At 33.8% G+C, this 9920-nt stretch overlaps 1 protein-coding gene across 3 annotated transcripts; it reads left to right on the top strand.

Annotated features, from left to right (window-relative positions):
• The first annotated feature begins 4061 nt into the window (after nucleotides 1-4061).
• Nucleotides 4062-8415, top strand: LOC107915036 (U-box domain-containing protein 35). Of its 3 annotated transcripts, none has more exons than XM_016844133.2 (8): nucleotides 4062-4398; nucleotides 4549-4622; nucleotides 4989-5110; nucleotides 5188-5400; nucleotides 5555-5828; nucleotides 5936-6037; nucleotides 6489-7760; nucleotides 7964-8415. In XM_016844133.2, exons 1-8 carry the CDS (start codon nucleotides 4377-4379, stop codon nucleotides 8033-8035), a joined length of 2151 nt encoding a protein of 716 aa, XP_016699622.1. In that variant the 5' UTR covers nucleotides 4062-4376; the 3' UTR covers nucleotides 8036-8415. The 3 variants fall into 3 exon arrangements, with proteins under 3 accessions (XP_016699622.1, XP_016699621.1, XP_016699620.1); XM_016844132.2 differs by having other exon boundaries at nucleotides 4063-4394; nucleotides 5203-5400; XM_016844131.2 differs by having other exon boundaries at nucleotides 4064-4394.
• The last annotated feature ends 1505 nt before the right edge of the window (nucleotides 8416-9920 follow it).

Below are 9920 nucleotides of genomic sequence, written 5' to 3' on the forward strand. Positions count from 1 at the left end.
CACTTGAAAAAAATGCTACTTGGGACTCAGTGCCTCTTCTTGATGGAAAAAGAACAGTGGGGTGTGGATGGATATTTACTGTTAAACATAAAGTAGATGGAACGGTGAAAGGTTTAAAGCATGATTAGTTGCAAAAGGATATACACAGTCTTATGGAGTCGATTATCAAGAAACTTTTGTGCCTGTTGCCAAGCTTGATACAGTAAGAGTATTGCTATCCTTAACTGCTAATGAAGAATGGCCTTTCATTCAGTTTGATGTCAAGAATACCTTCCTTCACGGAGATCTCGTTGAAGAAGTTTACATGGATCCTCCTCTTGGAATTGAAAAGTACTTAGAGAATACAATGGTGTACAAACTAAAAAAGGCATTGTATGGATTGAAGCAATCTCCAAGGGCATGGTTTGGTAGATTTATGAAATCAATGAAGTTGTTTAGGTACAAGCAAAGTAATACTGATCACACATTGTTTTTAAAACATAGACAAGGAAAGGTGATTGCATTGATTATCTACGTGGATGATATGGTTCTAACTGGTGATAATTTAGATAAGATAGAAAATCTCCAAAAATATTTAGCCTCCGAGTTTGAAATGAAAAGGCTGGGTAATCTGAAATACTTCATTGGTATTGAAGTAGCTAGATCAAAGAATAGTATTTTCCTATCTCAACGAAAATATATTCTTGATTTGTTAGCTGAGATAGGGATGCTTAGTTGTAAACCTGTGACTACTCCCATTGAACAAAATCTTAAGTTATATTACTATTAAGGTGAATCTCCAACTGACAAAGTAAGATATCAAAAACTTGTGGGAAAATTTATTTATTTATCTCACACTAGACCTGATATTGCTTATGTAGTAAATGTGATGAGTCAATTTATGCATGATCCTCGAAAGTCACATATGGAGGCTGTTGAACGCATATTGAATTATTTAAAAGATGCTCCAAGAAAAGATTAATTTTTAAGAAACATGATCATCTAATAATAGAGGGTTATAGTGATGCAGATTGGGCACGATCAGCTGATGATAGAAGGTCGACTTCAGGTTATTTCACTTTCGTTGGAGGAAACCTTATAACTTGGAGAAGTAAGAAAGAACCAATCGTTGCAAGGTTAAGTGCAGAGGCAAAATACAGAGGCATGGTTTTTGGAGTATGTGAATTGTTGTGGTTGAAGAAATTGCTTGAAGAATTAGACATTAATCTTCAAGGGTCAATGAACCTATATTGTGATAATACTTCGGCGATTGAGATTGCTTGCAACCTAGTTCAATATAATTGTACAAAGAATATAGAAGTTGATAGACACTTTATAAAAGAAAAACTTGAAGCTGAAACCATTTCATTGCCTTTGTTAAGTACGAAGATCAACTCGCTGACATACTTACCAAGGCTGTTTCTAGCAATGATAAAGCTTTATACAAGTTAGGCATGTATGATATCCATGCCCAACTTGAGGGGGAATGATAAAAATCAATGAGTTGATTGAGACAAATTTGATGAGGCTTTATTTATTTCTTTGTTTAGGATGGAGTTGACCCTTGATTATAATTTGATGAGATTTTGTTTCTTTCTTTCTTTAGGATTGAGTCAATCCTTGATTATAGGGATTCTTCAACTATTTCCTTGAAAAACTTCATGTGTTGTAGGTTATATATACTATTAACTCTTCTATTTTTGAAATATATAAAAATTCTTTCATAATTGTGTATTTTTACACTCCTAACATCTCTAACTTCACTATGTGGCATGCCAAGAATTCTTAAAAAGAATTAAAATTTTCTAAAATTTTAAAAAGTTAGAATTTTCAAAAGTTAATTAAAAAATGAAAAAATATAAAAATCATTAAAATCATTAAAGATGATAGAAAATTATTTTAAAAAATAAAATTTTAGAAATTTCAAAATTTATAAAAAAATTATTAAAGATAATATAAAATTACAAAAATTTAAAAATTGGAAAAAAAGTATAAAAATTTAAATTTTAAAAAATATTTAAAATATAAATTATCAAAAAACTATATAAAATTATGAAAAAGAGTTTGAATGGTTTGCTAACATGCCACATAAAGAGTAGACCGTGAGAAAAAGAACTAGAATTGAGGTCAAAGGGCAGAGGTTCAGGTTCCCTAGTGACAGCACCATGTTCCCACGCAACACTGATGCTTATAGTGATGATATCTACAAGTTGATCAATCTCAAAAGATGGATCTATAAAATATATAATTTGTTATATTTTCATAATTTTCTATTACTTTTTAATACTTTTTTTATAATTTTTTTCACTTTGTTATAATTTTTCAAATTAAATAAAAACATGTGCAAATTTTTTTAAATATTTTTTTTATAATTTGACATGGGCCACACACAAAAGCCCGTGACCAAGGTGCGCACTAATGACTCAAGCTGCTCTTATAGATGATTTGGGGTCATTTTGACCCACCAGGACTGGCTTTATAGTTGGAAGATTCAAGTCCCATCTACTTGAAGCTTGATGAAATTGTAAGCACTCCAATAACTTGTATTTTACTAGGGTAGCCTTGTAAGATCGTTTAGAGTTTAAATTCTTTAGGACTCTATCTTGTAAATAGCTTTCAATGTAAGTTGTTGATGTAATTTAATTTGTACGGTTGGAAGTAGGGGTGCTCAACTATATATAGAGCCCTTCCTCACCACATTTCTAATCTTTTAATCTTGAATTCATAATTCATTAATCAAATTGAGAACATTTACTCACATAGCTTTCTCGAGCCTTTTGTCTTTTCTGCTTGTTTCTCTTAGTTTCTTTTTAGCATTAGTGTCTTAGAGACTTCTCTTTTTTTAATGGTTCAGGATGACTTAGGTAAATTTGAAGCAAATCCACTGCTTAAAGCTACATGGTTTGCTAGGCTAACCTCCAAGCTCATGACACTAGCATGTGTCATTACATTCCTATTTTGTATTGTGAAGCTAAATTGTTGAAAATTGGTTCCAAGTTCTGATACATACAGGGGCGAAGCCAGAACAATTTTTTAAGGGGGCCGAATGAAATTTTAATTTTTTAGTCTAAATCTTTATAATTTTTAAAGAATTAAATCAAATTTTTATAATTTTAGGGGGCTAAAGTGCAATTTTAACATTATTAATTTAAAATTTTTAAAAAAAATTAGAGGACCTAAATGATAATTTTTCATTTTAGGGGGCTGGGGCCATGCCAGCCCCCCTTGAATCTCCTCTAGATACATAGGACCTATGTATTGGCACCTGACTTACTCCTTCTGTGTTTTGAGCCCTAATTGTTACTTCAAGGGCCGTTTGATACTCGATTTTCATATGTGTTTGTAAACATCCAAATATTCATATATCATGTTTTGAACTCAATAAAATACGTGTTGTTAAATGTTCGTTTTATTTGAATCATTTCAATGACAAATATGACATTTTATATTCGATCGTTTTTTAGATCGAGTGTAGGGTGTTACAATAAGTTTTGTTCTTTTACCGGATGATGGTTTTATATTTTGCTTTGTGGTTCACTTGAGATGGATGTGTTGTGGGGTTTGATGAGTTGTTTCCTTGGAATTCTTTTGATGTGGCTTGTGGTTTCAAATTTCAGATCCTTATTTTACAGGAGTGATGTTTATATTTTGATCCCAACTTGTATTGTTTGATGATGATGATGTGAATTGTTGGATTTGTCAATGGTAAAGGGTGTATTGACTATGATTTTTGAAGGAAATTTGGCATGCCTTAATTGTGTGCTTTGTGGAATTTCGAAATATTGTTAATTTGTGTAGGATGAAGTTTGGTGTTTCTCCTATGAAATTTTACCCATTCTTTGGTTAAAGTAGATATGGTTCCTCAATCTACTTCTAGCAAAAAATTGTTTATAAATGTAGCAAACTTTAAATTGGTGTGTCTTACAAATTACAGTTTTTGAAGGAATGGACAAGGTTAAATTGCCTAAAACAAGACATGAGGGAAATAGAGGAACATTTGTAGTTGCACCTAAATACCAGGAGAAAAAGTCTAAATCTAGCCTTATGTTTTTTGTTTCTCCTTTTAACATTCCTTCCCATTTTGGTTTTTTGGTATTGTAGGATTTTTTGTTTTTCTCTTTCGAGGAGGCATTGGCTAGGTGGTCGCAACGGCAGTGCTGGTGGTGGTGGCAGCAACTTATATTTCCGTCATCCATCAAAAAATTTATATAGCATTGCCGTCAGACCTAACCACACAAAGTCATTTCACATTCCAATGGCTCCTCGCTTGTCACCGGACGACAATCTACCCGCCGACTCCACTGCGGTGGCCATCGACAAAGACAAGAACAGCCCACATGCTGTTCGTTGGGCTATCGACCATCTCGTCATCTCCAATCCTATCATCGTATTGATCCATGTTAGGCATAGAAACCGTAGGTACCCTTTCACTCGTTTTTCTTATATTATCCATCTTCGTTGCCTCTCTTTTTTGTTTGATGAAAAGCGACAATGAAGTAACACGAATATACCCCAATAATGATTTTTGACCCATGCATTACTTTTTTTTTTTTTATCATTTTCATGCAGAAGGTGAACCCGAATCTGATTACGACATAAACCAGCTTTTCGTTCCATTTCGTGGCTACTGCGCACGCAAAGGGGTAAGCATTTCTCAAGAACAATGATAAGGTTATCCATACCGATAACCTTGCCATTTTTGTTGATGTGTTTTGATGTACGATTTCTGTTTTTTCAATCCACATATATTTATATTCTAATTTGTAGTTATTAAAAAATTATATCTATTATATAGATGCAAATATATTTTAAATATATATATGACTATGTTCATATGTAAATATAAATTTTAAAAGTATAGGCTGGTACATGCTAATAGTAGTTGAAATAGGCTGAAACTTTAGAATAGTAACGATATGTATCAAGTAGTACGGTATCAACTACCAACTATGATGATTTGTTCACAAAATTGTAGCTACTTATCATGTAATTTTCATTGACAAGTTTAGATTCAAGCGAGGGAGGTTGTCCTCGAGGATGTTGATATCTCTAAAGCACTTATAGACTACGTTAGTAGAAACTTGATTAACAGCATAGTCCTTGGCGCAGCAACCAGGGGTGCCATATCAAGGTTCATTAATATATCTTACTTCCTGTTTGAAGTTTCTGGGTTTTCTCTATATTGTGTTTCTAATAATAAATGTTCAGTTACTTGTCTTATAGAAAATTCAAAAGTGACATTCCAACCACCTTGATCAAAACTGCACCAGATTTTTGTTCTGTGTATGTGATTTCCAAAGGTAAGATATTGACAGTGCGAACAGCGCAACGACCTGTGTCGAATACCGCTGCCCCGCCAAAGGCACCAGTAGGAATGCCACCGCAAATACCGTCGGATCAAAGTGAAGATGATGGATACAGGTGGGAAAGTCAGTTACATTGTTGGAATTTGATTGAAATAGTGCTGGAAAAATGTGACAAACAATCAAAACCTTCAACTTGGTTGGTAAAGTTAGAAATGGTTGTCTTGTTAGTACTAGTATAATGTTGACATTGTATGTTTTACTTGTATCAGAGGACAATATACAAGAGGTGTACCAGGAAATGCAGGATCAGAGAGATTGTCCTTTGATAATTCCTCAAGAGCACCTATACGCGACAGACATAGAAGCTCTCCAGGAAATATGTCATTGGACATTGATGTAGTTCGAGGACCGTCGTCATCTAGACAAGATTCTTTGTCTAGTGACATAGATTTTCCAGCAAAAATTTCCCTTGGCTCTGTTGATATTTCTGGCCAAAATTTAGATTTGTCAAGTAGCAATTCTGAGTCATCTTCACAAAGTGCGGTAAGGCCTTTGGTATTTCAGCCATTGTGTTGTGTTTACTGTAAAGCATTGTTGGCTTAATGACAGAACTGCTAACATTCATTATATGGTATGACCTTGAATTATAGCGAGATATAGAAGATGAAATGAGAAGGTTAAAGCTTGAACTTAAACAAACCATGGATATGTATAGCTCAGCTTGCAAAGAAGCTCTTACAGCCAAGAAAACGGTAATCTCTTACCATCATGTTCTCAACCTTTTTAAGTTTTTGCCTGTTAAATCAACCATATCTTTCAAGAAAATTCTGAAATTACAGGTCTTAATATAACAGATCTTTGACTTTGTTCATGACCATGATTGAAAGTTGAAAATATCTGTACATATTGGGCCACATGAGATGGTTCAAGGAATAAATGATAAGAAAAGAAAGAATTAACCAAAAATAAAGTTATTGCATATAAAAGGTACAAAATGGCTATTGTATATATAAGGGATGAAAGATGTCTTTTGAAGTTAAAGTACAATTTTCGGATTGTCCTGGTGTTACATGTAAAATTATTCAAAACACCCTTTAAATTCAAAGTTGCACAGGAAGTTATCATACCAGTTTTTTTTTTATTAATGTCTAAAAGGTATCAAGAACATCAATTTGAGAACATAATTGACTTTTCTGAGTTCAGGCTAATGAGCTTCATCAGTGGAAGATGGAAGAGTCTCGCAGGTTTGAGGAAGCCAGGCAAGCTGGAGAAGCAGCTCTTGCCATGGCAGAGATGGAGAAGGCTAAGTGCCGAGCTGCCATTGAAGCAGCCGAGGCAGCACAGAAGCTAGCGGAAATGGAAGCATATAGAAGAAGGCAAGCAGAGTCTAAAGCTAAGAAAGAGTCGGATGAGAAGAATCGAGCTTTGAATGCCTTGGCAACTAACGATGTCCGATATAGAAAATATTCCATAGTAGAAATTGAAGAAGCTACTGAAAATTTCTCAGCATCAAACAAGATTGGAGAAGGAGGTTATGGGCCTGTTTATAAAGGCAAACTTGATCACACTCCAGTTGCCATCAAAATTTTAAGACCAGATGCTGCTCAAGGGAAGAAACAGTTCCAGCAAGAGGTTGAGGTTCTTTGCAGCATTAGACACCCACACATGGTCCTCTTACTCGGCGCTTGCCCTGAGTATGGATGCTTGGTATATGAATACATGCACAATGGCAGCTTAGAGGATAGGCTATTTCGAAAAGGTAATACCCATCCACTTTCATGGAGGAGACGATTTAAAATAGCTGCTGAAATTGCAACTGCGCTTCTATTCCTTCACCAAGCAAAGCCAGAACCACTAGTGCATCGAGACCTTAAGCCGGCTAACATTCTCCTCGACCGCAATTATGTGAGCAAAATTAGTGATGTGGGCCTAGCACGGCTAGTTCCACCTTCTGTAGCTGACAGTGTAACACAATATCACATGACTTCAGCAGCAGGAACATTCTGTTACATAGATCCTGAATATCAGCAAACAGGCATGCTAACAACTAAATCAGACATATACTCCCTCGGGATAATGTTGCTCCAGATTATCACAGCAAAGCCTCCGATGGGTCTTGCTCACCATGTCGGAAGGGCCATTGAGAAAGGAACTTTAGCTGATTTACTTGATCCAGCTGTGCCGAATTGGCCAATGGAAGAGGCTTTATCATTTGCTCAATTGGCACTACAATGTGCAGAGCTGAGGAAGAGGGACAGACCAGATCTTGCCACGGTTATACTGCCAGAACTTAACCGACTAAGAGACCTTGGATACAACAATAATGGTTCTAGCAGTAGTGGTTATAGCCAAGGACACGGTGGTAGTGATCAAAGCCAAGGATTCAACACTAGTGGTTGTAGCCGTGGACACAGCGGCAGTGATGGTTTGTGCAGTCCATTTTCAAGGTCGAGGGTCTCATCATCATCAAGCCAGGTTTGAGACTTATCTATCATTGATGTCAATTACATGCATAGCAAAAAGAAAAAAGTTTAAGATAAAGGGCAAAATTACTTATAACCACATAATGGGAGGAAACAGTAAGAGTTACTTACTACACAATCTCCCTATGGATGCACAAAATACATATTATTCTTGAAAGCTGGCTTTCTTACATAGTATCTGTATTGAATGGCTAGGAATCACTGAGTAAATCTGCAAATTCAGAACCTGGATCTATGCTGAACTTAAAATTAGATCGTGCTGAATGAAGTTGTATGTAGATTGAAAGATCAAGACAAAGAAGCTGCTTGAATCAACGTTGTTTACGAACAAGATGAAAGGGAAACAATTCTGAATTATGCAATATTACATCATATATGTGTATATAGCACTTGCAAAAAGCTGCTTTCAAAAAGCAAGCCTTGAACTGCTTAACTTTTTGGTCATTATATAGCGGATAATTAGCAAAGAAGGATCCATTGAAGGGTTTTGAAGAGCTTTAACTTGTCTCCCATGTTGACAGAGAGATATATTATAGCATAACTGGTTAAGCACCTAGATAGAGAAAAATATCAAGATTTTCATTGTTTTGAAGCTTAAAACACATCTATACTCATGCAATTCAATTTCAAAAGAGAATTTTATTTTATTTTTAAGTTCAAAAGAATCCACTTTGTTTTCAGATCATACAAGTTTAGAAAAAAAAAGTCTCATTTAATTTTTGTAGGGCTTCAAATTTGAATATTAGAATCATTACTGATCCAACCCCTTTACTGCATAACATCAAAAAACCATCTTTAAGGAAACATATAAAGGAGACTTTTAGAAGAGCCACATATACATGTAAAAGTTAAAAAGTGGCTTATTAAGTTTATAGCCTTATATTCACCAAGGCACAACATCAACCTTCTTTCAATTTTTGTTACAAAATTGGGAAGCAAATGGCTTGTATTAATAGTAATTTATAATAAATACAATGTTGTTAGTATATTTTATAATAAATACATGTAATAATTTATGTAATTTTAAATGAAAAAAACTAAAAGATTATGGATAAGTATAATACCTTCAATAATTTTTAATAAATATAATATTCGAGAGCTGATAGTGACTTGAGAAGTTGCTCAATGAGAAATTTCAAAATTAATCTTACTTTTATAAGCTTATGTCTTGAAGGGATTTTTGGATATTAATCAAATAATAGTATTTGACTTGTGTGTGGAGTTCGTCAATAAGATTCATAGCTACTGATGTTTTGTGATGTTAAGGAATGTCTCAATTTTTTTACTTTTATCGTTGTTTTGTTTTCACTCTTTCTGAACTTGGTTGTTTTATGGAGTTTTTAAGTTGAGATCTCGCAATTTTCTTTACTGTTTAAGAAAGTATCTTTTAGATTTAAATGTGATTTTTGTTTTTGAACCTAAATTATGATTTATTGATATGTGTTTACCTCTTTAAAAAATATCATGAGTTTAAATTACAGTTAAATCAAAAGTAAGTGATTATTGTTTTCACTAACCTTTTGATTAGTTTTACCCTATTGGGTTTAATAAAATTTTACTATGGCCCAGCAGTAAAAAAAATTATCCAAGATATATGTAGCAATTTAATATACTCCACACTCTTGGTGGATGTTTTCCTTTTTCTCGGAAAGGCTCTCCTTACACTTGAGAAAGTTCAAGAGAGTATTTATGCCTTTGAGACTTTTTTGTTTAGGGATGGTTCATTCCACTCTTTTATGCTTTTCTTTTTAAAATTAGTTATCTAATTTGTCCAATTTATTTATTTTTCTCTGACTTAGAGGTGTTTGGTATGATGGAAAGTTATCACTTTTCAAATAATTTAATTGATTGGAATATGAAACTTTTTAATTTATTTTCCTTGGAATGTAACATTCTCATAGAAGTTACTTTTCCATGAACAATGAAAAGTGATTCTCATAATAATTGGTGGGAAAGTTAATTCCCCATGTAGATAGAAAGTAAAAAGAAATTGTTAGGACAAAATTAAGCATTATTTTATGTGTTTAGGGTATTAACTAACTTATTTAACGTAAAAACAAAAAAAAAACAAAAACAAAATAAGCAAAGAAAAACACAATTATTGCTTGTTTTGTTGTTTTTTGGTCTCTACAACTTCGATTCATTATTCCAA

Source organism: Gossypium hirsutum, chromosome D06 (assembly GCF_007990345.1).
Source record: "Gossypium hirsutum isolate 1008001.06 chromosome D06, Gossypium_hirsutum_v2.1, whole genome shotgun sequence".
NCBI classification, from domain to species: Eukaryota; Viridiplantae; Streptophyta; class Magnoliopsida; order Malvales; family Malvaceae; genus Gossypium; species Gossypium hirsutum.

Excerpts from the sequence above, each read along its gene's own strand:
- LOC107915036 (XM_016844131.2), top strand. The coding sequence starts at position 4,235 with ATGGCTCCTCGCTTGTCACCGGACGACAATCTACCCGCCGACTCCACT. Across the intron at positions 5,111-5,187 it reads ACCAGGGGTGCCATATCAAG|TTACTTGTCTTATAGAAAAT; the intron begins GTTCATTAATAT and ends ATAAATGTTCAG. Across the intron at positions 5,829-5,935 it reads AGTCATCTTCACAAAGTGCG|CGAGATATAGAAGATGAAAT; the intron begins GTAAGGCCTTTG and ends CTTGAATTATAG.